Source organism: Anser anser, assembly GCF_964211835.1.
Source record: "Anser anser genome assembly, chromosome: 14".
Classification (NCBI taxonomy): Eukaryota; Metazoa; Chordata; class Aves; order Anseriformes; family Anatidae; genus Anser; species Anser anser.
Genome location: NC_139735.1, coordinates 15,850,152 through 15,877,179, shown reverse-complemented (window position 1 = coordinate 15,877,179; position 27,028 = coordinate 15,850,152). Strand labels below are relative to the sequence as shown.

General features: G+C 45.7%; 2 protein-coding genes and 1 long non-coding RNA gene across 55 annotated transcripts in view; 2 read left to right on the top strand and 1 right to left on the bottom strand.

The window, feature by feature from the left end:
- TENM2 (teneurin transmembrane protein 2) overlaps positions 1-11,430 on the top strand; it is a 1,465,234-nt gene extending 1,453,804 nt beyond the window's left edge. For all 50 annotated transcript variants that reach the window (XM_083799339.1, XM_083799310.1, XM_083799353.1 and 47 more), the window contains 4 exons: positions 2,741-3,037; positions 3,953-5,567; positions 8,219-8,349; positions 9,534-11,430. In XM_083799339.1, coding sequence (XP_083655465.1) covers positions 2,741-3,037; positions 3,953-5,567; positions 8,219-8,349; positions 9,534-10,295 — 2,805 coding nt within the window. In that variant the 3' untranslated portion in view covers positions 10,296-11,430. The remainder of the gene's footprint in view (positions 1-2,740; positions 3,038-3,952; positions 5,568-8,218; positions 8,350-9,533) is intronic.
- LOC310881741 overlaps positions 1-27,028 on the bottom strand; it is a 488,814-nt gene that overhangs the window by 410,230 nt on the left and 51,556 nt on the right. The gene's annotated exons all lie outside the window — the stretch shown is intronic.
- Positions 18,851-27,028, top strand: part of WWC1 (WW and C2 domain containing 1) — a 70,694-nt gene continuing 62,516 nt past the window's right edge. Inside the window, exon 1 of one of the 4 annotated variants that reach the window (XM_083799357.1) lies at positions 18,851-19,115. In XM_083799357.1, coding sequence (XP_083655483.1) covers positions 18,997-19,115 — 119 coding nt within the window. In that variant the 5' untranslated portion in view covers positions 18,851-18,996. Of the gene's footprint in view, positions 19,116-19,646; positions 19,659-19,684; positions 19,702-27,028 lie in introns of those variants that run through there. The other 3 variants (XM_083799358.1, XM_083799360.1, XM_083799359.1) reach the window with 3 other exon arrangements.

Below are 27,028 nucleotides of genomic sequence, written 5' to 3'. Positions count from 1 at the left end.
ACGAGCTTAACAAACACGATGTGTTTTAATAGGGGCAGACCATGAAAGTGGTTGTACCAAGTAACTTGCACAACGACTGCATGTCCCTGAAGGCTTTGAACCCTTTTCGCTCTGAGACTTTTGCCCTTTTCTCCAGGTAGTGCTGTCACCTGTGCTTCCCCAGCTACATGCACCTGGAGGCGGTCGGGCTGTACCTGCAGGGCTCTGTGGACGTGCCTGGGTGGGCTTGGGTCCCCTGGAAGGGGAGAGCTGTACCTCCCCTTTACATCACCCAACTCACTGCCCACTGCTATTTTATGTGCCTCACGTCCGATGTCTTGCTAGTATTTTCAGATAAAGTCTAGATAATTTCATTCAGAAGAGGTTTTGATACACTGCAACTTAAGGGATTTTTGTTGCAAGACCTCTTACCAACGCACAGAAGGGCTCTTCCCTATTGTGACTTGTTCAGCGGCAGCGAAAGGAAGTAACAGATGTGCATGTAGGTAGCAGAACAAAAGAGAAATGGCTTGTTAGATAATCTTCAGTCATGATATTTGCCATAGTGTTATTAGTGTTCCCAAGAAGAGTGGGAGTTCGTCATTTTGTTTGGGTTTCTATATAATTAATATGACACTACAATTACACTCTGTGGTTTTACTTATTTTACAAATGAAAATGAAGTTACTGAGTTATCCAGGCAGGTGCTTCTTTGTTCTTTAAGTGATGTTTATCTATGTGCATAGCTCTTCTTCTGTGTAATCATTTTAAAAACTAATACTTTAGTTAACTAAGGGAAAAAAAAAATAACCTTTATAACATCTTTGGGAAGAGGGATGATACCTGGAATCAGACTTTCCTACATGCAGATTACAGTTATACCTTCTGTGCTGGAGGGCAGAAAGGGAGGAAACCACAGAAAACCCAACTGCTTTATGAAGCTTCAGAAATTTAAAATAAAAGGCTAAAATTTGATTCTTAATGTTTCTGAAAGACTGAAAAAAAAAAAAAAGAAAAAAATAAACTCTGCCTATCCATAAAAGATCAGGATCTTTCCATCATAGGCTAGTTTTTTATTTTAATGTGACAGCTAAATGTTTTTGAGAAGCTTTCTCCTGCTTCCCCAAGACCTCTGTGAGGGAAAGAATTTTAACTTGTCTATGTCATAAGGATCAATCTCTCATTTACAAAGGTAAATGGTTGAGAAAGTACTGATGTTGAGTTGCCTTCCATAGCTTTGTTTCCATTAAAATGGGAGAGCAGCAGAATATGATTTATTTTGCCAGGATGTTTTAAAAAAAATACCCTGTCTTTGCTTTGACTCACAGGAGAAGTTGGTGCTGGAAAAACCTTTGGGAAAACCTACAGAAAAAAGCTTTTCCTAATGATTGCCGCTGAGGAAATGCAAACTGCTAAAGAGCTAAATTTTATTAATGGAAAAAATGAGGATAATGAGCGATAATTTGAAATAATTACTTCTTTACAAACACAAAATTGTATTAATTTTAAATTTGCTTTCAGTATAACTGAATTACTACAGAGTAGGTTGGGATGGGAATTGGGTTTACCCCTGCCAGTGAAAATATCTCAGAATAACTTTTATGTCCTCGAGAAAGGCTCAGGGTTAATTTACATATTGTTTGATGTGCAGTTTAATTTTGGATAACAGAAAACGTTGCTTAATCAAAGCTACTGTAAAACATAAGCTGAAGAACAAATTCCCAGAAACTGATGAATACTTTTTAAGTAGTCATTGCTGTCAAATGATATCTAGTTTAAAGACTTCTACTTTATTAATGACGCATCTACAATTAAATTACTTAAGAAGCTTTATCAGATTACAGCATTAGCCTGAATTCTGTGGTTTAGCCTCCAGTGAATATATTTTTATATCTCTCATTATAACACTTTCAGTAGAAACCTCACCATTTGGCATTCTTATACTTCTTTGTTTCTGCTTTGCTCTTTTGTTTTTAAAAAAAAAAAAAGGTAAAAAAGTCAGGGACTGAAACACTTCATGTTGTGCTTTAATTTGAAAATTGTAACTGAAAAATCTGGATAAAATGAAAAATATTTAACCTAATTACTTAGAACATTTGTTTCACACAACCAGAACTCCATCCCAGCCTGTATTACCGGGATTTTTGATCAGAAGAAATGAAACACAACCCAGCTGATGGGGTTGCTTGAGAGATCTCTTGAATGTTTGGAAAGTAAATGAAGAATGCACTAATGGAATCAGTTAGTAAGCAGGGTGTTCCAGCTACAAAACCTAAGTGGCTAAACCTCCAAGGAGATTATAAAATCGCGTTTTTTTTCTACTGTCCTTGGAGTCATTGTAGGGAAAAAGGCTCAGAACTACTGATAGCAGAAGTAGAATGCAGAATCAGAACTACTAATAGCAGAAATAGAGAAGTTACTTCCATGCAGAATCACTCGTTTTGCTGCTAAGTGTTAACTATCTGCAATTTAAGACATAGGTATGTGGTATTTCTGTCCACTCTGACAAGAGGGAAGTCTTTGTAAGACTACAGCTCCCATGGTGTGGGGAGATGGGAGATATCCCAGTAAAACACTTGAAGCAGCATATTTGAAAATACCTAGAAGTGGAACATCAAAGCCTGTTAATTAGAAAGCGTCCTACACTTTTCAAAAATTGGGGGAAATTTCATTCTCCTTATGCATGCTACTTTCACTATGGAAGTTCATACAAGCATAGTGCCCACTGGTCACTGAATACAGCCTTCTTTCATTTCAATAGGTTCATGGAAGGAATTTACTGTCCATTGATTACGACCGGAATATACGCACAGAAAAAATCTATGATGATCACCGGAAATTTACACTGAGGATAATTTATGATCAACTAGGACGGCCTTTCCTTTGGCTGCCTAGCAGTGGTCTGGCTGCTGTCAACGTGTCCTATTTCTTCAATGGACGCCTGGCTGGGCTTCAGCGTGGTGCCATGAGTGAAAGAACAGATATAGATAAGCAAGGCAGGATCATATCACGCATGTTTGCGGATGGGAAGGTTTGGAGCTACACCTACCTAGAAAAAGTAGGTGATGTAGTCTTATGTTCTGACGTTAGCTACAAAGAGACAGTACTACTCCACTTCGTTTTTAAGCACTGTATATAACATATTAACACAAAAAATATCTAAAATTTGACATGCAGTTACATATGATGTAAGCTGTTAGTAATCCCTTTGTACTTGATCTCAAAAGTTCTTAGTTTTCAATTAGTCAACTGAATTTGACTTATTTTTAATGTTAAGTACTTTGTTCATGGTTTTTATATTTTGGTAAAGATAAAAAGCAAGTAGGCCACCACATAAGTGGCATAAACTAATATAATGAATTGTGCTTAACTGAGACCAAAACCACATGACTAAACCTGACCAAAAGTTCAAGTAGAAACAGGTAATTCATCTCTAATCATTATGTATTAAAATAAAATATTATAATGCATTTTTATTTATCCTAATTAAGATTCTTTAATCATGAAAGCCTTAAATACTTCAAAACTGCATATTATTTTCCCTCTCCCTTCTTTGAATCTGTTGTTTTAAGCAAGCCAGAGCTGATGTTTTCTTAGTTTCTCTTGTGTTTCATGGCAATAGCTGTGAATTGCTATTGCTAGCAGAAAGATAAATCAAGTAATTTACCTAACTCCTCTGCATCCTTAAAGAAAAAAAAAAAATCCTACTAAAGGGGAGAGTAGCTAATAGGTTGCTAACCTATACTTTCTCTGGAGTGTCAGCATATCGATTTCCAAGCAGCAGATCCTCTCATCCAGCAATCTGACAATACTCCAGAGCAGCTTTGTACCCCTAACTAATGTATATATGTCTCTTTTTATTAATTTAACGTTACTGCCTCCTCAGTAAACTTTTCTTTTTTTAAATGCCCTCTCAGAGGTCACGAGCTGAAAGACAGTAACTGTGGGTGTGTTGTTTTTTTCTTCTCTATAGTCGATGGTACTACTGCTTCAGAGCCAACGGCAGTACATCTTCGAGTACGATTCTTCAGACCGGCTCCATGCTGTTACTATGCCTAGCGTTGCTCGGCACAGCATGTCAACTCACACGTCTGTTGGCTACATTAGGAATATTTATAATCCTCCTGAAAGCAACGCATCAGTGATTTTTGATTATAGTGATGATGGGAGGATTTTGAAAACATCATTTTTAGGTACTGGTCGACAAGTCTTTTACAAGTATGGGAAGCTATCCAAATTATCTGAGATTGTTTATGACAGTACTGCAGTTACTTTTGGATACGATGAAACTACAGGTGTCCTAAAAATGGTGAATTTGCAAAGTGGAGGATTTTCTTGTACAATCCGCTATCGTAAAATTGGTCCTCTTGTTGACAAACAAATCTATAGATTCTCTGAGGAAGGTATGGTCAATGCAAGGTTTGATTATACATATCATGATAATAGTTTTCGAATTGCGAGCATCAAACCTATAATAAGCGAGACACCTCTTCCAGTTGATCTTTACCGTTATGATGAGATTTCTGGCAAAGTAGAACATTTTGGCAAATTTGGAGTTATTTATTATGATATAAATCAAATTATTACTACAGCAGTTATGACACTGAGTAAACACTTTGATACCCATGGGCGCATTAAAGAAGTTCAATATGAAATGTTCAGATCTCTGATGTACTGGATGACTGTACAATATGACAGTATGGGAAGGGTAACTAAGAGAGAACTGAAACTTGGTCCATATGCCAACACAACCAAGTACACCTACGATTATGATGGAGACGGACAACTGCAAAGCGTAGCAGTAAATGATAGGCCAACCTGGCGTTATAGTTACGATCTGAATGGAAATCTTCACCTTCTGAATCCTGGAAACAGTGTCCGACTGATGCCTCTGCGCTACGATCTAAGAGACAGGATTACGCGCTTAGGTGACATACCCTACAAAATCGATGATGATGGATTCTTGTGTCAACGAGGCTCAGATGTATTTGAGTACAACTCCAAAGGACTCTTAACAAGAGCTTACAACAAAGCAAATGGGTGGAGTGTTCAGTACCGTTACGACGGACTTGGCCGAAGGGCTTCCTGTAAGACTAACCTAGGGCATCATCTACAGTACTTTTATGCTGATCTTCACAACCCAACAAGAGTAACTCATGTCTACAATCATTCCAATTCAGAAATTACCTCTTTGTATTACGATTTGCAAGGCCACCTCTTTGCAATGGAGAGTAGCAGCGGGGAAGAATATTATGTTGCCTCTGATAACACAGGCACTCCGTTAGCTGTATTCAGCATCAACGGCCTCATGATCAAACAGCTTCAGTACACGGCGTATGGGGAGATTTATTACGACTCTAACCCCGATTTCCAGCTGGTTATTGGGTTCCATGGAGGGCTGTATGATCCTTTAACCAAACTCGTCCATTTTACCCAAAGGGACTATGATGTCCTTGCTGGACGCTGGACATCTCCTGATTACACGATGTGGAAAAACATTGGTAAAGAACCTGCCCCTTTCAATCTGTACATGTTCAAGAGTAACAACCCCCTCAGCAATGAACTGGATCTAAAGAATTATGTAACAGGTGAGACTTCATTGCTTTTTTTTTATAAATAACAATAATAATAATAAGTTTGGGTGTTCATTTGGGGAGGAAATCAGACTTCCCCTTACTAACCAGTTTGCTGGTATGGGAGCACCCAGGTCAGGCCATTTTCCTTTTTGTGCTGTTGGGCCGTTTTCCTTTTTGTGTCTGGGGCTTTTGTTCTTTGATACTGCTCCTCCGGTGCTAAAAGAGAAGCTGCAAAGAATAACGGGAAGGGAAAAATAAAGTATTTTTGGCCTAAATATTCAATTTCAACTAAGTCATAGTGCTCTTCATATTGAACTCAGTACTGTATGGAGCTGTGTCCATGAAATGTTTAAAGAAAAGAGACATCTCCTACAAGAAACACTGGCAGGTTAGTTGGAGAATCAGGAACCAGAACTTCTCAGTATCTCTGCCCTTCAGGGCTGCTTTCAAAATTAACTCCTGAGTTAGCCCATGGGCACATTATGAATTAGCACCAAGAATGGATTTAATTAAACCTCACTGTCCCATTTGGCTTTTAATATGCAAACTGTCTTTAATCTTTAAAACAAAAACCTTGATTTTTTCACAATCATTTCCTCCTGTAAGGTTTAGGAAATTTTATGGAATGTGTACAGCTCAGAAAGAGAAACAATAAAATAGTTTTGATCATGTATTCTAGAACTGGGTAAAACTTGTAATCTCTTCTTAATTAGTAATAATTTTTCACTTAGTAAGATCACACAGCACTTGCAGTAGCTGCTGGCAATTTTTAAAAGGAAAGGTAATTAACACGTCTTCAGGAAAGGCATTTTTCAAAGTTGAATCTGTAGTATACAATAATTAGAGCAATGATATTGTAAAAAATGAGCTATCTTAATTTTAGCAGTAATTTGAATTTCAAGAAAAGTGTGCATTTCCTTCAAAGAAAATCATAGCAGGTTTCATTAGTTCTTTGGGACCTGGTTGTATGTGTAACACGCTATTGGCTTTACTGTAGCTGCTTTGCAATTTGAAGATAGTGGGATTTGTACCTGATAAGGTCAAAATATTGACTTAAACTACCTTGGGATCAAACTCTGTTGTCCTAAATTCAACAAAATTCTATTTGCATCCACAACTGTTTGGTTGCAATCTTCAATACCATCTTCTGATATTTTGCTATAGTCAGAAGTTACATTTATTTCATTTATCCATCCATTGGCTGAAATCCTGGAAAATATATTGAAATGTATTGCGCTTTGGTACAACACATACCTTGTAGTCTGTAAAAAAATTCAAAATTTCATTGATGATGTAAATATTTGTTGTTCTATTCGAATTGTTGCTCTATGCAGATTGCTCATAAGCAAGTTGTCTTGCACAAGTGATTGTGTTGGCACCCTGGTTTTCATATTGAAAAAAAAAAAACAAACCTCTCTCTCATGTAATCGGAGATGCATATACATATCTTCACAGAAACAGAACATTTTACTACTCCCTTCACTGTAGGGATGGCTAAGAAAAGGAGATGTTTGCTGTCAGATATCCACAACCAATAGGTATTACCCTTTCTGTGATGCAACGTTACCACTGCTAAAACTTTTGGGGAAGCAGGTGCTGGGTCGGGGCTGAGCACGCCCTGGAGGTTTGCAGCTTCAGGCAGGTGCTCCACAGGCACCCTGCATGCCGCGTGCCTGCCTGCTGCAAGCACCGCACGCAGTAATAGTGCCGGGAGCTGCTGCAGGCCTGTGAGGAGAGAAGGCCTCTGGGAATGGCAGAGGAGGTGGTTTTAAAAAATGGTTGTGATGAAATGAACACAGTCCAGGTGAAATGAGAAGTTCCTGTGCCCCCACACCGTCTCTTAGCCTGTGACAGCCAGAAAAGAGAAGGAGGAAACATGAACTTTTCTTTTTGTTGTTCAAAACCATCTTTTTGATAACCACAATAAATCATTAGTTCTCTGTACCTGCCGAATGAGAATTACTGCTATTTACTTAGCGAAAGTTACTTGCTCTTTTTCAACTAGAAATGAAGGCAGGGCTTTTCAGGTCACACCGAGCACTGGGTCTCCCCGAGGCACATCCCAGCGCGGAGCCATGACCCTGCCGGGCAGCCCCTCACCTGCTGGCTGTGCCTGGTGTGTGGGGAGGCTGCCTGTGGTCTCGAAATGCAGACGTCTGAATTTCCAGCCTGGCTTCTGACTGCCGTTACTTAATGGAGCCTCCTGAGACCGGATGACAGCTAATGGGAGTAGGACATAGAAGAGAAGCCGTGCATTTTCCCAGGGGACTTCACAGTGTTCTCGGGGGTACTAACCTAATATAAAGCATCGTTTCACAATCTCGTTTATGGGTTACGTTAACCCTGTCAGAAGGTGTCAGAGATGAGACAAGTATTGCCTACACTAAAGGGTTTTTCCATGTGCTATCGTGGAAAAAGAATGAGAGGTGGTGTGTCACTGATCAACTATTCAGGATAAATTTGAAGCAACAGTACCTGTGTTTGTTTGCTGTGGAATACTCAGTTCTGTAAAGTGCCATGCTGCAATATGAATTATAAATTCAACTTGGATTTATACTTGATACTTGAAACTAAGGAGGTCAAAGGTAGATTTCCTGAATTTATGGATTTCTTGTACTTATGCACATTTATTTCTCACTTGCCTGCTTACTTTTGATTTTTAGATGTCAAAAGCTGGTTGGTGATGTTCGGATTTCAGCTCAGCAACATTATTCCTGGTTTCCCTAGAGCAAAAATGTACTTTGTGTCACCGCCATATGAGTTGTCTGAGAGCCAAGCATGTGAAAATGGACAGGTAGGCAGAAAAGTGAAGTTCTTTTTCTTGGTACATTTGCCCCACTCTATGAATAGAACTGCTGGCTCCTCGGTACAGTGCAAGGCCACACATTTATTTCATCAGGGTAAAATGGAAGTGAGTATAGCTAGATTTTATACTAATGAACAGATGCCTTTCTTGCCAGCCTTCGTTGTTATCATAATGGTGGTGTCATTAGTTTGTCTTTTATTGAGTTCTTCCTTGATTAACGAGTTGTAACATGATTAACTTGATTAACAATGACAAAAGGAAACTCTGCATGGTAAATTATCATCTGTTGTACCTTTGGTAAAATTATCCTAATAACCTGCGTGTTACAATGAACTTAGGTTGGTACTTTGCTGTACTGCTAAGAAATGGTTTTACTCCCTGCCCTCTAATAGGATTTGTCATCATTTTTTGTTTGAAGCTTTTCTCATAGAGGCTTTGGTTTGCTACTGCTGTTACAGTGTTTATTCTTGTCAGGTTAAGGGTGGGAAATGGTATAAGCATTCTGCCTTTATAATAGATTCCAGCCAGTTTAATATACTTAAAAGGAGTAGTAGGCCAATTTCAAACTTAGTCTGTGCTAGATTTACTTCACGTTTATGGAAGTACAACTGATATGACCGTGTAAACCAAAACATAACCGTTTTACTTGCTTCTAAGTCATTTGAGAATTTAAATCCTCTCTCAGGAATTAACTTTGATATTTTGGAGCCCAAATCTCATTTCCAAAAAGTTTACGTTCATAAGCATTTTAGTCCTATACACCAACTGAAATCTCTGGGCAAAAGTATCCAAAAGTTAAGTGCCATCTTTTAACAAATTGATTCTGTTTTAAGATCTGATTAAAACTGTGTTAGACTTGGATTTTAGTTATTCTTGTAATTGACATCATAGTCCGAATAGAGATTTGTGGTACATATTTGCTACAAAAGGTGATTTGTGAGAAACCTTTTATTTGGCGTTATTGATAGCAAAATAATTTGCCAGATGTGTTTTTACCTGATCATGAACGTTATCTGTGTATGGGCAGGTAATCGAGGGTGGTCTTTCTACAGCCTAGAATTTTTTGCTGTGTACCTTTTCCTTAGAAAAGCAAAAGCAAAGATTAGCACTGTTCTCTGACATCAGTATTTTCATGTCTTTATCTTTTTTGGTGTTTTGTTTTGTTTTCCCAGCTAATTACAGGAGTTCAGCAAACAACAGAAAGACACAATCAAGCTTTCATGGCTCTTGAGGGACAGGTCATATCTAAAAGATTACACGCCAATATTAGAGAAAAAGCAGGTCACTGGTTTGCAACAAGCACTCCTATTATTGGGAAAGGAATCATGTTTGCTGTAAAGGAAGGCCGTGTAACCACGGGCATTTCCAGCATAGCCACAGACGATAGCAGAAAAATTGCTTCTGTCCTTAACAGTGCTCACTACCTGGAGAAAATGCACTACAGCATCGAGGGGAAGGATACTCATTACTTTGTCAAGATAGGCTCAGCTGATAGCGACCTTGTAACCCTCGCGATGACCAGCGGGCGGAAGGTCCTAGACAACGGAGTAAATGTGACCGTTTCCCAGCCAACTCTCCTAATCAATGGAAGGACTCGACGGTTCACGAATATTGAATTTCAGTACTCCACCCTGCTGATCAACATCCGCTACGGGCTAACTGCTGACACGCTGGACGAGGAGAAGGCGAGAGTGTTAGACCAGGCTCGGCAGCGAGCCCTGGGGTCAGCATGGGCCAAGGAGCAGCAGAAGGCACGGGATGGCCGCGAGGGCAGCCGCGTATGGACAGACGGAGAGAAGCAACAGCTTCTGAACACGGGAAGGGTTCAAGGTTACGAGGGATATTATGTCCTGCCTGTGGAGCAGTACCCAGAGCTAGCAGACAGTAGCAGCAACATCCAGTTTTTAAGACAGAATGAAATGGGAAAGAGGTAACAAATTAACCTGCTGTCATCCTTTGCTGGATGAATCAGTAGTCATAACTGTTATCTCCTCTCCTAAGGAGATGAAGACCTACATGGGGGCACTAGGCTGAGCTACTTTGGGATAGTAAGTGGCAAAAAAAGCTCATTTTTTGAGTTAAATGCTACTGTTCAAGTGATTAAAAACCACATCCTGAAGTGGACTAAAGCCTGACTGAAAACTCTAACCATACAAATTAAACAGTACCCCTGAAATATTACCCACTTGTTCTGGGTCTAACGAAAAATAAAAAGAAGGCCTCGTATTGTATTACCTCACTCCATTCACACGTGAGCAAACTAAGAAATCCAAGTGGGCCACTTTCACTAACCAGCTGATGAAACACAAATGATTCAGACTGCTTGTTTGATGAATATCCAAGAGGTTTTCATTTAAAGCAAAATACAGGTGCATTTAAAACATGACTTTGGGGTGATTTGTGTGTAGCAACTGGAGGAAAATGAGAATGCAAGTGAGAGCACACTGGAAATAGTAAAGGAAAATATATTTAAGAATAACAAAACTGCACTTGCACTCTGACCCTCCATTTGTCTGGCCTGAAGTTTAACTTATTCAAAGAGGGCAGAGTGTAAAGTTACATTCAAAATGGTGGCTATAAATCACTACAAATAAATTTCATACTCTGTTTGTCTTTGAAGATTTCCATTGTGGACAGTATAACACAGTTACAGGGTGTAGTCTGTTTAGATTCAGTAGTTTGTTGGTATCAGTTCCAGTAGAGCTGTGGGCATTGTGTTACACTATTGCAAATGGGCACCACGTCAGATCACCCTGTACATACATCAGCCAGAAGGCACAATCACTGTTTCAGATTTAAAAATTATTAGTGTGTTTGTTTGGTCGAGAAACTGAGACAATCACATTACAGTCACCACAAAAAAAATAAAAAAATAAAATTAAAAAAAAAAAGTCTAATAAGAACTTTGGTACAAGAACTTTTTTGTAATATACATGTATGAATTGTTCATTGAGTTTTTATATTAATTTTAATTTGCTGCTAAGCAAAGACTAGAGACAGGCAAAGATAATTTATGGCAAAGTGTTTAAATTGTTTATACATAAATAAAGTCTCTAAAACTCCTGTGAATTATTTGTCTTCCATTGTGAAATCTGTTAAAAATTAAAAAATATTAGTGTGTCAATATCATCTCATACATGCAGCATCTTCTATGTAGCAGTGATTGTTGTAGCATGGATTCCGCAGAGGGACGTTCCTTTGACCTCTGGGTAAGCCAGTCCTATATACACATCACCTGAAATTCTGTTCAGGACAGCAAAAAAATGGGTAAATGCGCTTAGAACTTCCCTCTCTGCACCTGGTGACTAGTAACCCTCAGACTGCCATGTTACAATCCTGAAATTAGTTTAATTGCACCAAAGTAGCTTCAAAACTACTTGAAACTACATTGAAAATGCAGTTACACTGTATTAAATGGAACATGGAAAGACTTGCTGTGAGCCCAGGAGCCTCCACAAAATCTATCTTCTTTGTGATACTGCTTGTTTCTACCACATTTAAAAATCGGAGGTAAGATCAAAGACCTTCTAAGCAGTCACTCCTGATGATGTTAAAAGGGAACCATCCATCAGCAAGAGCCCTGCTGCTTTTATCTCATTTAAGTATGTACTCAGAGAGCTCTACTTAATTTTGAGAACAGTTTTGCTTTTGGGGTTGCAGATGAGATTTTTAATGATTCATGATATCAGCAGAGACGCTTGAATTGATTATGGGCATTAATTCATTCCAGGGCATTAATTCACTCCAGGGCATTTTTAAAGCACAACAGCTCAGTGGCTGTGCTGTTAACACCTGTAGTACTCCAAGAGTGCATCTGATTTTTGCTGAGCAAACAAACCCCATCCTATTCTGTGCTCGCCCTATGCAGTGCATGCACTAGAACCCCAAGCACTGTTCCCTCGGAAGGACAAGTCCGGGTATATTTTCAGGTAAGTCCTGTATGTCCATCACTGCAGAGGTTTTTCTGTGCTGATGGGCTTGAAGTGCTGTTATGTTATCAGACTTATAAAGAAGTGAAACTTCTTCAAGAAGGGAAGTATTAGGCAGGTAGTCATAAAAATTACTTTTGTCATAGTTGCTTTTGGTGTAGAAATAAAACATGAAATCACAAAGTTGAAACACTTTCACTGTCACCCTTTTCTGGAATACCTTGGTCTGTGCTGGTAAGCTTCTTAGGTCATTCTTTGGAATAGAAATTTTCTTGTAGTTGAGAGACTGGAAATGATAACCCACTGCACAGTCCTGTATGTCCTTTGTTCTGTTACCAACCTCCTAAAGCTGAAACTGGTCAGAATTAGAGGTTCTGCTACTTCACTTTATCCTTCTGCAAAAGAAAACTTAAACTAAAAACGGTGTACCATTTTTAGTATTAATTATTTTGGGACAGATTTGCAGGGGATGAACTCAGAAAGAAAAGGCTTCCTACTCAGCTCCTTTGCAAATAATACATGCATCATCAGGGTATTCTTAAACAACTTTTGAAAGTGGACCAGTCATGTAGCTAAATACTCAACAGGGACAATTTGTCCAGGTCTGTTGATGGTTTCCAAAGCATATGTGTGACAGCACAGGTCCCACGGAAAGCCCCTGCAATATCCTTAACTCCTAGATCCAACTGCCCTGTGCTGGGCTCCACTGAGGTTATTCCCTGCCTTACTCCTGCGTGCACCTGCAGCTCAGCACCCGGGGCCAGTTCCAGCACTCAGGGACAGTGGTGCCACCAGCCCTGCCCAGTCTCCCCGCGCTGCCGGCAGAAGAGGTGGGTGAGCGGGGAACTGCAGGGGGGTCACCTGCTGGGGACAGTCCAGTTTCCATCAGTCCTTTTCTAGAAGTTCTGCAGCAGCTCTTCAGAACACATACTGAATGTAAGAGATCAGGCTTTTCCTTATTTTCTCCTTGGTTAAAATATGGGCAGTGTCTTAGCCTGTGCTGAGGATTTAATTGTTCTGGGGTTAAAGTCAGGCTTCTGCTGCAGAGCTTCTGAGCCGAGAACTCAAAAAGCAGTACTGAAGTGGTAAAAACACCATAGGAGAGAGGCGTGTGCCAGCTTTCGGAGTGAGACAAGTAAATGCAGCCAGTTTATAAATCCTTGACAAATAGGATTTACAATGGAAGTGGCAGTTAAGCCATCATGAGTACAGAAGGTGGCAGATAGTACGCCGTAATGCTGTCTGTGCTGTTGCTACTGGAGAAACTATATTTACAGAAGTTTTACATCTTTAGATGACAGCTTCTGGCAGGTTTTAGTCTAATTTTGTAATTGCATATAAAAAGAAAATCTGCTAGGAGAATTGTGCTGGCTGTACTATTGCATATTCTGCTACAGCCCAGGTCTCATAATTGTTGCAAATAGCTTCCCCCCTGCCAACTTCATTAAGTGAAGAAATCATGTAAATGGAAGTAAAATATTAACAAGCATTACTTAATGCTATAAATCAGTACTATCAGACAAATCAGGTTTTTTCACCTGTCAAAAATTGGTAATAGGGGAAGAAAGCAGATACCTGTTTGCCTCTGTGGGCTGTAAGGTGGTGTTTTTTGAAGCCATTCCCATCTTAACGCTTGGTCTCTGCCCAGGCAGGCCATTAAAAAGCTGGTGACACGGCTCCTGGGAGGAGGTTTTTCACCTGTCACAGCACTGGGTTTTTCAGTGGGCCAGCAAGTGCTGTGCTTGGAGGAGGCCAGAGATATCGCTGTGAGACCTGCAGGGATCTGGTGCCCTGTTGTCTCGACAGGTTGAGCCTCCCCAGAAGTCCAGTCCGTGGGGGCACCCTTGTAGATCTGGTCTGCAGTAATTAGAGGCTGAATTACCTTCACTGACCCACACCACCACAAAGGCACCTGTGTTTCTGGGGACATCCTGAAGCAACTGTTCTTTCCCCAGAGCACCTGCTGCCTCCCAGGGCCCTGAGCAGCGCCGGGGTCTGGCTGGGTGCTGGCAGTTTGTGTCTTTCAGTCTGTGAAAGCGGTCTGTGGGCAGGGCAGGTCTGAGAGGGAGGGACAAGGTGTGGCCACGCACTCCCCTCTGCAGTGGGTGTCACAGCTGCCCTGGCCTACACCCTGGCTCCAGCAGCAGAGGATCACAGTGCCACATCTCCAAAAATTCCTTTCCATGCAAGGAGGTGCGTTAGCAGGGGGGCACAGGGCCCAGGCAGGGATCTCTGTCCTGGGGAGCATGCAGAAGCTTGCTCATCTCCGGCCCCCATAGTGGCAACACAAGCCCCCTGCCCCCGCCAGCTGGTGCCCTGCATTTGGGCCCAGCGTTGCCCCTTTGGGGGTGGCCAGCCCCTGCTGTGCCCCAGCTGCAGCAGCCGCCTGCTCCATGCACCCACAGGGCACAACAGGCAGCGGGGCTCCCTCCTGGTGCCTCGAGGAGCTAAGTAGGGCTGCTCCTGTGGCCACAGAGCTCACCCCACTGGAGAGCAAAGTGCTGGGGGCCCTCGAGACGTGGGTGGGTGGGTGGGTGGCCACGTCACTGGCAAAGCTGGGGACTGCACGGCCACTTGGGTGGGGGCGAGCAGCAGCCATACAGTGGCTATTGGATTACAAAAGCATGAAGTGATCCCCAGCGTCCCAGCCAATTGTTGACTATTTTCCCAGTGAAACTAAGCCACTTCAAATGGACATTTCTCAGTTGTCTCTGATTTGGGCTGTAAAGTAACTAGGTGGGGTTTGTTGGATTTTTTTATTATTATTATTTTTTTCTGCTGCAGCAGTGAGGCTGCTCCGGGTGCTGCCTGACCCCAGAGGGCTGTGCCCCCATGCCCATCCAGCACCACCACTGCTGCTGCACAGCGGTCAGCCTCTTGCTCCCACCACTGTAGGGGGGTTCAGATCCTCCCGAAGTGCAGGAAATGGCACCATTGCACCAGCCAAGGTCAAGCCTGTGTCTGGATGAAGCTGAGTGCTTCTGCAAGCCATCTGTAGATGTGTGGTGAGGGGGAACCCTGGAGAACTTTGTCCATCGCTGGTACAAGTGGCTTCTCCCCTTGGGGAACCTGTGGTGGGCACGTCCCTGCTCTGCTCCTGCAGAACTGCTGCTGGACAGACAGACGGGCCCTGCCCTGCTGCTGCTTGCACAGACACGCACGATGGCTCAGGGCCCTTGTCCATGTTGTGCCCTGTGCCAGCACTGAGAAGGGTTTGGATCCATCATCTGGAGACCTGTAGAATCATAGAGAATGGGTTGGGTTGGAAGGGATCTTAAAGGCTATCCAGTTCCAACCCCCTGCCATGGGCAGGGACAACTCCCACCACACCAGGATGCTCAAAGCCCCATCCAGCCTGGCTTTCATAGACTCATTAAGGTTGGGAAAGCCCTTAATGATATCTGGTCCAACCATCCCCCTACCACCAATGTCACACACTAAACCATGTCCCTAAGCACCACATCCAACCTTTCCTTAAACACCCCCAGGGACGGTGATGCCACCATCTCCCTGGGCAACCCATTCCAGTGCCTGACTAGTCCTTCTGAGAAGAAATGTCTCCTCATTTCCAACCTAAACCTCCCCTGGCACAACTTGAGGCCATTCCCTCTAGTCCTATCACTAGTTACCTGTGAGAAGAGGCCGATCCCCAGCTCCCCACACCTTCCTTTCAGGTAGTTGTAGAGAGCAGTAAGGTCTCCCCTGAGCCTCCTCTTCTCCAGACTAAAAAACCCCTGCTCCCTCAGCTGCTCCCCATAGATAGGACTTGTGTTCCAGGCCCTTCACCAGCTTCGTAGCCCTGCTCTGGACGCGCTCCAGAGCCTCGATGTCCTTCTCACATTGAAGAACCCAAAACTGAACACAGTACTCAAAGTATGGCCTCAACAAAGCCAAGTACAGAGTACAAATCATCAATAAAGATATTAAAGAGGATGGGCCCTGACACCAAGCCCTGGGGAACACCACTCATGACCAGTTGCCAGCTGGATCTCACTCCATTCACCACTGCTCTCTGGACCTGGCCATCCAGCCAGTTTTTACTTTAAACACCTCCAGGGATAGGGCATCCATAGCTTCTCTGGGCAGCCTGTGACAGGGCCTCTTCACCAGTGAAGAGTTTTTTCCTAGTATCTAATCTAAATCTACCCTCTTTCAGTTTAAAGCCATTACCCCTCGTCCTATCTCTGCGCCCCCTGACAAAGAGTCCCTCCTCAGCTTTCCTGTAGGCCCCCTTCAGGCACTGGCAGGCCACTATAAGGTCTCCATGGGGCCTTCTCTTCCCCATGCTGAACAACCCCAACTCCCTCAGCCTCTCTTCACAGGAGAGGTGCTCCAGCCCCTTGATCATCTGTGTGGCCCCCTCTGGACCTGCTCTAATAGGTCTACGTCTTAGGCTGAGGGCCCCAGAGCTGAAAAGCAGAGCTCCAGGTGGGGTGTCACGCGAGCAGAGTAGAATAGTCCTAGTAGGTAGGCCTGGCTTACAGCTACTGCAGTGCCTCAAGCCCTGCTATGAGCACATAGTACATCAGAGCCAACTCGGTGTCCCTCACCCGGCCACTTCCCGAGACACTGGCACCTGTCCCTTCACGGTTCTTCTCCACCAGCTGATGTTCCCAGCCCTGCTGCTGGAGCTGGTGGCTGCCCCCAGTGGGGCCGTGTTTTACTCCCCTGGCCCTGGGTTGGGCGCACACTGCCATTATGGGAGTGCCTGTGTAGTGTCTGCGGCAGGGTTTGGCAAGCCTGTTGTGGCCTAAGTGTCACACAGGTGTTTTACAGCCCCGGAACTGACACCTGGGCAGGTTTCGCTTTCCAAGGCCATGCACAGTGGCTGTTCCCTGCCTGCACATACCACGGGGTGCTTGCCAGGCGGAATAAGGCCCGGCCACCCCAGCAAGCCCAACAGAAGGTTGCAGTGCCATGGGGGCATGTGGCTCTCCTGCACAGACGGGGGCATGTGTTTTGGAAAAAAAAAATAAAAACAAATAAATAAATAAGATTCTGATTTGGTTTAGTTGAAAAAAGTATTGCAGGACATGGAGCTCACCGATAAGGATTTACTCTCTCGCTGCAAGCTTGTTTGCTGAAAGATAGAGATCTCGGTGCGGGCACACAAAGTGCTGGTGATGGTGCATGCGGTGGGGAGCAGCCAGGCGGCCAGTGGACCCCCCCGCAAGGACTTGCCCCAACGCATCCACCTGCACTGCACCCACAGCCCCGAGGTGAGGTGCAGGCCAGCCAGGCAGCGCTGGCTGCTTGGGGGGCAGCCTCACCGCTGGGAGTCACACGTGGGTTTCCTGCCTTTTTCAACCTTGTCTTACTATGCTTTCTTGATTTTTCCCTTACATACACAATTTTATCCCATGAGCTCATTAAAACTAGTAATATTGCTTAATAAGCTAATGGGGAGATTGGACACTTTTTTTTTTTTTCAGTGCTTAGGATAGCATGAAGAACATGTTATGTTTTCTAATGCTGTTGATAATGAATAGCATGGCAAAGGTAGCTTGAAATTTGTCTGACTCAAATTCAGAATCACCTGCACGAGGTTTTGACAGAAGGTGGCTGAATTAACTTTCTTCTATGGCAGAAACCTTTATTAAATTTGACTACTGAAGTTCCCTGACATTTGATCGGCACCACAGCTCCCAGCCCTGTTCCTCAGGAATGTAGGGTGGGAAGCAGGAGAAAAATAAAAACTCTGTGGTACTGCAAGAGTGAAACAGTCCATTCTTCCAAACTCAATTTCAACATTTTTTTCTAAACTGTCCTTTGGAAACCAATAAAAACTGATGTACAGTATTGGGTGTGGGAAAGGGGCAAGAGCTTTTTTTTTTTTTCTGGAAGGATATGGTAACCCTTCACAGAAATATGGTTCCTTCAGGTTGAACAATGTCCGAGTTTTTAACCAAAATGAGGTATTTCAGAAAAAATGCATTTATTTTCTGTCAATTAAATTTAAATGCATTTTTCCTCCTGTTTCATTTCAGACACCTGAAGAAACCTGTTGGGGGCTGACAGATTGGTACTCTGTTATCACAGCTTTTGACATTGATGTTTCGGTGTTTGGTAGCCCACCAAGACTGGTGTGTTGAGCGTTCGGTACCAAAACGCACACCACTTTGGATGATATTCCTCAGCAAGAGCCGAGCCGTGTCCAGCCCTCAGAAAATGGCTGCCCTTGGTCCGAGTGGCTCCGCGTGGCCACCGCGAGGTTGTGGCCTGGGGCAAGGAAGGGTCGAGATCCCTCCGGCCACCCAGAGCCACCCGCACGCCTTCATTTCCCACCGACACAACCCTGCCTCGCACCGCTCGCTGTGACTGAGGCCGCTCCCCGAGGCCGCCCCGCGGTCCCCGAGGCGCCGCCGGGGCCTCCCCCGAGTCCTCCGCCGGTGCCTTCGCCGCCATGCGGCCGCTCGCGGCGCTGCCCCGCCGGCAGGGGGCGCAGCGGCCGCCCTCCGCCCGCCTCCGGGGCGGTGCAGGAAGCGGCGGGGCGAGGGGCCGGGCGCCCCCCGGCTCAGCGCTCGCCCGCCCGGGTCCGCCTCCGCCTCGCCCCGGCCCGCCCCCGCCGCGGGGCCGGCGTGCGAGCGCCCGCGGCGCCTCCCTGCGCGGCTGGGCCGGCCGCGGCCCCGCTCCGCACCGCCGCCAGCAGCAGCGGCAGCCCCCGGAGCGCTGCGTGCATGGGGCGGCGCGGCCCGCGCTGGGGACGATGCCGCGGAAGGAGCTGCCGCTGCCCGCGGGCTGGGAGGAGGCGCGGGACTACGACGGGAAGGTGTACTACATCGACCACGGCAGCCGCACCACCAGCTGGGTCGACCCCCGCGACAGGTGGGCTGCGGGGAAGGGGCGGGGGGCCGGGGCGCGTTCCCTCCGGGCTGGGGCAGGGCGCGGAGCTGGGCACCCGCGGGGCCGGGTGGCCGGAGCTGCCCCCGGGGTGCCGCGGCGGGAGCTGCCCCCGGGCCGCGGCTCCAGCCCCGGGGTCCGAAGGGGCCGGGGGGGCCCCGCTCCGCGGCCTCGGAGCGCGGGGGTCGGCGGGGTCCCCGCGGAGCGCGCTGCGTGCCGCCCCCCGGGGGCTCCCCCGGTCCCGCTGGGTGCAGGTGGGCGCTTTCCCTCCGCGTCTGGCTTTAAAAAGTGGGTGAAGGCACCGAGCGAGGCGTGCTGCCCCGAGCCGGGCTGGTTTCCCAGCAGCACTTTGTCTCGGCGCGTCCCGGTTGCGTGCCGGAGGCAGCCGCAGTGAGGAGGCGCGCAGGTAACTCGGCCCCGGTGCCGGCTCCCTGCCGAAATCAGAGGCTGCCGAACCTGACGTGCAGCGCTCTGCCGGCTGAAGGTCCCGGGGACGTTCCCGGACACACCACTCAAAAGTCCGCCGCGGTGAGCTGGAAGTTCCAAGCGCTGAACACCCGGTTCCGTGTGGGTAAATATTAGAGAGTTCCCCCACCTGACAGCGAGTGTTTTCCTTGTTATCGGGTATTTAGCCTGGTTTCTGGATTGTTTTTGCTTTCTTCCCCCTGCCTCGACACTTGGCTCTTCGGGGGCTTCCATTGTTTGGGGGCGTCCAACTCTTTGGGATGCCAGTCCTTTGCCTTCTCTCCAGTCCTACAGAGGAAGGCTCTTTGTTGAGCAAGGAAGTGAATGATTGTCCGATTTTACAGGATTTTAAGGAGTGTTCTGCATTCCAGGAATAATCCTTGTGTATCTTGTACACAAATGTAACCTGTTGGACTGCCGGAGGTTTGGAACGCATTTCAAACTGGTGTTTCAGTACCGTGGTTGAAAGCTGAGAACACGTTTCAAGGTGTGTTTTTTAACCTTGGTAAAAGTCAATACAAGCTTAAATTAGGAATGCTTTCTTCGCATCTCTCTTTTGTTAAAGAGCATGAAGACGAGAGAAATTTATTAGGGCTAATAGTGGCTTATAAAAATTGTGCTGTGTCCTTGGTTAGTGAGTCAAAGATGACAGAATCAGCTGCATGGATGCCTTCTGCATGTGTGTGTGCTGAGCTATCGCAGAAATGTTTACTGCTCACCACCGTTAAAGGAGAATATTCAAGCATACTTTGATAAGTCCTATCACATGACATATTTGTTGTGCACATAGTAATACACCTGAATACACATGGCCCTGACGAGCTTTGCATCTGAGTCATCTTCCAGTAGCGCTACTGAGAACACAGGCTGAATTACATTCCCCAGCCTCTCTGAAAATCCTCAAGGTTTGAAGAGTTCGTTGGTCCAGCACTGGAAGAACTGTGTCAAAGTTTTCCCCCATCACCTGCGGGACCGTGGCCTTGTATGAGTTACAGAGATGCTCTGCTCTACTTGCAGGAAAAAAAGTTTCTCTTTCAACTAATTAGTACTGTCTGTGAAAATCAGGTGATAAGAATTTCTGAGCAGCTCGAGTCATAGCTGCAGTAGTGAACTTGGGTTTATGTACTGATCATCCAAGAGTGTATTGTGAGTTTCAGTATTCTGAAGCCTGGAAGAATCTGTAAAGTTGCTGCAGCGGAGAGGTGGTTTTGTGCGTTTCCTGCTGCGCTACATACGCTGTCATTGTCCCAGCACAAAGCAATAGATACCAGGAAACGCAGTTGTAAATCTGCAGACTTCAGGGATGTGGAGGAAGATATATGGTTTTGGGCTTGCTCTGCACCCCATTGCTTCTCAGAGGCAAGGTTTCAGTGTGAGTGTACCTTTACAACACCTGATGGGTTAACTGGTAGCTAAAGACAGGGCATGCAGGTTTTCAACCTTCTCTAAATCTTTCATTCTAGCATAATTTAGTGGAAAAAACACGAGCAGGGATACCACCTAGCTTGAGGGCATAGGCTTGTCCATTGTTTTTGCGACAACAGCTGGTGTTGGGTTTGCAGGTGGAGTGGCACCGCTCGCTGAGGGCTGCGTGGCAGGGTACTGCAGCAGCGGCCTGGACGCGGTCGTGCGCACGGGTGTCAAAGTGGGGCTGTGGGCTGTGTGAAGTGAGTGGTGAAATCGATGGGTTGGGTGGTTTTCCAGCTCTCCTGTAGCTCGTTTCACCACCTCAGTGGATAGGCTGTTGTTAAAAGGGGCTGTTAGACTTAGCCAGGTACAAGGTGGCCGCCACCCAGGAGCACCTTGTTCTCTCACAGCACTGAGGTGAGTGATGCTTGTGCTCCTGACAGCCTGGCTGAAGCCACTGCGTGCGGGAGCACTTGTTCCTTCTGCCACCTAAGGGTATGCCAGACTTGCAGGCAGACCTGGGAAGCATGTGGATTTTACAGCATTTTTGGAAACCATCTAAAGATAAAGCATAAGAAGAATTTTGTAACTTAAGCAGTACTGTACCTGTGTTACAGTGTAACACAAGAATCAAGAAGGTGTCCTGTAAGGAAGGATTTGGGATTGGAAGGTGTAAAGTAGTTCTAGTGACCAGGTGGGAAAAAACAGTTTTTTCTTCACGTCAAAGGAAGCTGAAGTAGATTACTTTTTTTTTCTGAGTTTGTTTTAAATTAGATAATTCAGGACTTGGATACAGTGTAATAGGGGGCCAAGCCTTACTGAGCTAGGGGAAGAAATTCATCGTTCCTAGTTTTAGAGGCAAGCCTGATCTTTCAGGCATTCACCAGCACATGTCATTTGGTAAAATGCAGCAGGGCACTGTCCCAGCTGCTTCCTTATCACTGAGGATGTGCTGGGGTTGTAGGGTGCTGTGCAGGTTACCAAATAGAAGTAAGAATGGTGCCTCAGAAACATGAGCAGCAGCTGCTGGCTGTGCTTAAACATTGCTGTGAATCAGGAATTGCACCAACAGAGTGCCCCAAATGAGGTTTCTGCTTTCATCAGATGTCGGGGTTAGAGATGGGTATCTGGATGCCTGTGGGTGCTCTGTCCTTGGGTTCTTTACACTGTTTAAGGGAATCCGATCTGCCCTAAGCTGTCTTGGAAGAGGATTGCTTTTTCTCTCTTCTCCTTGCCTTTCCACCCTGAGGCTTCCTGAAGATGCCTGATAACCCACCCCATTCTCCAGTTATGTTCTCAAGCTCTTCCTCCTGGCATGGTGGTATAAGCAAGTTTTCCTACATTGTTTTATATGGAGCTGAGTGAACTCATTTTACCCCAATCACCGGACTCCTGTTGAGGGTGAGAGATAGCAAAGTAGAAGCACTATCAGTTAAGCCTGATGAAGCTACTAAGCAGCAGCAGGTGTTTTCAGTTTTGGGAGGTAGCAGTGCCTCAGTTGGTGTCCCTTCATTTTTCAAAGGCTCTTGTTGATAAAGGGTTGGAGCTATTTATTAAATGAAAGCCCAGATTCTGCAGTTGCTCCCTGAGACATCTTCCTACTCCATATGGAGTTTTTTTCCCACTCTGAACCCACAAAGCAGAACTTCGGTAAAGAGGAGAAGGGGGGAGAGATTTGCCAGGGTTTGGGGCCAATGTGTGTCAATGTATGTGTTGTCACGTGTAGAATACTTTGTGCTCCTAAAAAAGTTAGGGCCACCTGTTTACTCATGAATATGCAAGCTTGTTGAGCCTGGGGATCTGACTGAAGAAAAGCTGGGCCTGTTATATAGAGAGAGAACAAAATCATCTAGTTGTGCCCTGCTAAGTCTGCCTTCCAGGCTTGATGTGAAACACTGCAGAATGGTTTGTCTCTTCTGCATTATTCTGGTGTTGAAGCTTTCCATGCCCAGTCTGCTCTGTGCGCTTGGTCTCCGAACTTCCTGTATTAAGGAATTAAAAATGTGAGCGTCATGCTAACATTTCCTATGTAGATGTCTACTACTTGGATTATTTCCCTATAGCATAACTACAGTCATTAAAATAAAGCTAAATTTAGCCAAGTAAAGTGTGGGAGTTCTCGAGAATAAAAGGACTTGAAGGGAGAGTGCTGAAAAACATCAAGAATAAAAGGAGCCGTACTTTTCTGCAGGTGGAAATCAGTAAGTGTAAGGAGAAGAAGAAAAATCTCGAAGCATTCTGTGGGTTTGTCTTTCATCATGGGCAGCAGCATGGGTCACACAGCTGAAGGTTGCTGCCTTGCCTGCTGTTACCTTTCTTTACTGATAGCTAGCCCAACGCCCTGTCGGATGTATGTGATCCTGCATCTTTCTCATGTTTACCTTCCCCAAAATAGAAGATTCTTTTATTATAAAGAACAGGCAGTTCGTTTTATATCCAAAAGCCAGCGATAACCGTTTTCCCTGAGCACAGGAGCGAGTGACAGAAATGCAGCCTTTGTAGTCATTCTGAGTGCCATCTCTGGGAGCGGGTGTCTTGTTGTGTGGGACTGGTGCTGTTCTTAGGACGTTTTTCCACAATAAGTGGAAATTAATGGGTTTATATAAGCGCTAATATGTAGGGAGACAAAGGAAGGAAGATTATTGTGACCATTTGGTTTAACTCACTAGTTCCAGAAGTCTTCCAAGGTGAATCAATCCTGGCTGCACCTGTCACTGGTAAAAGCGGTTTGCAGACAAAATCATTCAGACCTCTTCAGTTACGAGAAATACTTTGGATTTTCTTGTAAGACTTACAAGAGAAAGCTTGTGGTAGAATTCAGCTTTGCATGAGGCGTTAGCAGCTCCTCGTGCTGATGCCTGGAGAGGCTGCAGTGGCCAGAGGCGCTGTGCTTCCTCTCCTCGTGGCGTGAACTCGCGTCAGGCTCCGCAGGGTGGCTGGGGGCAGCAGGAATGATGCTTCTCAATAAGACCATCACCGCTGAAGGCGTGGTATGCACTGCTAAAGGTGTGGTACACACACAGGTATCTTGTGTGAGAGGATGTCGGCAGTGACTTCAGAACTACCGAAAGACCCATTTGATCTTACTTCCCTATGGAATGTGAAAAAAATGAAAAAATGGATAGCTTTGTTCAGCTCAGCAGCTTTTTAATGTATCTTGGGGAATTCTCAGTTTTAAAAGACTAGATTTGTTTTTGAAGAAATCTCTGTAAATCACACTGTTTAGAAATTTGTAGGTTGAGCTTCATCTTCTACTCTGGCAAGGTCATTTTGCTCACAAGAGGAGTCCTCAACAAGCTGTCAGTCTTTCTGATGCAAAATTAAAGTTAGCGATGCTGCCTCAGACTGGAAACTTCCTTGACAAGGGGATCAACAATTTCATCTCCATGTAGGTCATCTATTTTCATGCCAAAGTAGTCATCTGTCCAGACATGGCAGAGAATTGGTTGTTGCTGTGTTGTCCACCTGGGGCTGGGGCTCAGCAGCAGTGCTGATGGGGACTGCTTGAGCTGCTGCTGTTGGAGTAAAATTCTGTGTCTGCGAGGGGAGAAACTTCTCTGGCTGGAAAATGTTGTGTTATTGTCTGGATTTGTTTTATAGAAACAGCTGATCCCGACTCTGGTGGTGCAGAAGGCTTGCTGGCATGGCTGGGGCCGAGTGGCAGGGCAGGAGGTAACGGTGGCACGGTGGCTGTGGCCGTCACCTGGGGGTGCTGCCAAGGATGTGCGTGTGCGGTGGCCCCACGTTTGTCACCTGGCCAGGCTGTCCCTCAGCTGAGGAACACCTGGGGAGGTGTTCCCAGACCTGGAGGTGCTTGGCTTGCTGTGATTTCTGACCAGGTTCTACAGGCAGGGGGCCTTTTCACCTGCTGCAGCCCTGCAGGCTGTCCTCAAGTTGTCATTCGCGGTGGTTTCTTCATAGTTAGTGCAGCTGTGGAAAGATGAGTTTGCTACAAACTTCATGGTACCCAAATCTGGTTTTAATTCTTCTAGCTTGTGCCAGAAATTGTACTGGAAGACATGGAACGACTTGTCAGAAAAAAACCAACCCACCACCTGTTTAATGAAGTAACTTGTACGTGAGGAAGTGACCTGTGCTAGGTAGCTGGGGGCAGTCCTGTCACTGACCTGCCGCAGGGGTTCTTATCTCGGTGCCCGAGGAGCCCATTAGTAAATGATTGATTTGCAGTCTGCGCTCCCGAGGGTGCCTACTCCACGGTGTGGTTTCTGCGTGCGTGGTGAGACACAGCCGATGTCCCTGCCAGGATCAACACCTCCTGGGCTTGATGTGGCACGGGGCTGTGTCGAGCATGGGAGAACATCACACCTTTTAAAAAGAGGGTGAGAGATCCTAAAGATGGTTTGCAAGTATTGCGTGCTCTCCTGTGCAGTGGCTGGCAGCCTCAGCCTGGTGGCATGGACCGTGCCACCAGCAGGCCGAGTTGGCTGAATAATAAATGAGCAGAGGCTCATTTGGTGGGTGACGGCAGCCAGGCAGAGTCAGGTGAAGGTGTGTAAGTGCTGCCACATACACAGATCTGAAAGCTACATAGATCAGCCACTTCCTTAGAGAGGAATACCTTTTCTGCTGGCTGGCTGCCATTCAGGAGACCTGCTCAGTAAGGTTATGTGCTTTGCTTGTGGTAATGAAGACTTAGCTTTAACTGCTCGAATAAAACCCAGAGTTCTTGTTCACAGAGCCTAAGGTTACTGCTCCCCCCACTTTTAAGCTGCATGCATAGATAATTGGCTGAACAAACAACAGACAAAACTGCTCCCAATAGAATAATAACTGCTTTTCACTGCCACTCATCCAGTCAAGTGACATCTGGAAGACTCTTTGGGTATTCACAGGAGGTTTGGTGTGTAACAGGAAGATGTAAAGAAGCCAAATCCTGCAGCTGTCAGTGTTCTCTGGCTTTTTCATGCTTTTGGATGTGTTCTGCTGGCTTGGGTTGTTCTGTTTGTGGTAGTACTTATGGCTTCCACCGCAGCCACTACGTTCTGTAACGTAAATACCCAACACATTTAAAAACAAAAACAAAAAAAAAACAGATGAATTGCACTCTCAATCTTACAGAGATGCTGTGGGGATTAATTAGTTCTGGTAAAGTGCTTTCTGGCTGAGATGCCAAACTGATGTTTTGGGACTAATGGTATTGTTTGGTGAAACTACTTAGTTCTCCTCCAATGTCTAATCACTGCTGTAGAAGAATTTACTCTGTGGAGGAAAGCTATTGATTTAAAGCATGCAATAAACAGTATTGATTTGCACGATGCAGTCATTCATACCAGTTCTATGCAGAGTTGAGGCGGACAGTGGTCACACAACAATTTTGAACTCAAGTCGAAACTATTGCTTAAACAGCCCCGTGGCTGCTGGCAGATCTCTCCTACATGACTGCTAACTGGCTTAATGCTTTTGTGCTCGGCCCAGAGCCATCCCTGCTGCGGAAGGGGCTGTCAGCTGCCTCCCCCTCATGCAGCCCATGGGGCCAGCAGTAGTGGCTGTGGTGATCTGGGCCATGCGAGCAGCATGGGACAGCTTTGGTAGCCCCCAAGCTGCCCTACAAAGCTGTGCTGACGGGCAGATAACCATGGTTAGCTTTGCTCCCGTCAGGTGCAACTTCTGATTCCACGAGGCAACGGGGCCGCTGCCAGCGGGCGTGCTGCTGGCCTGGCGCAGGGCCTGTCCTACACCCCTGGGTGCTCGAAGCCCTGGTGGTGGGACTGTTCGGAGGATTGGTGTAATTCCCTCCTGTGGGAGGCAGAGCGTGTGGCACTTGGCCAGCTGCAGTTGGCACCGTGCAAGGGAGGAGACGCGCGGGTGTGGGCAGGGCCGGGGACCGGCACCCAGGAGCGAGATGGCCGCTGCCCGGTGTGGCAGGTGTGCCAGGTGGCAGCGGGCTCCTTGCTGCCCGTGTCACAGCAGTGCACATGAGTGAAGCTGAAACCGCTGCTTACCTCGCTGCCGCTTTTATGCAGGGGGAAATCTTCAGCCAGTTTCGCTTGTATAGCTCCGAGGGT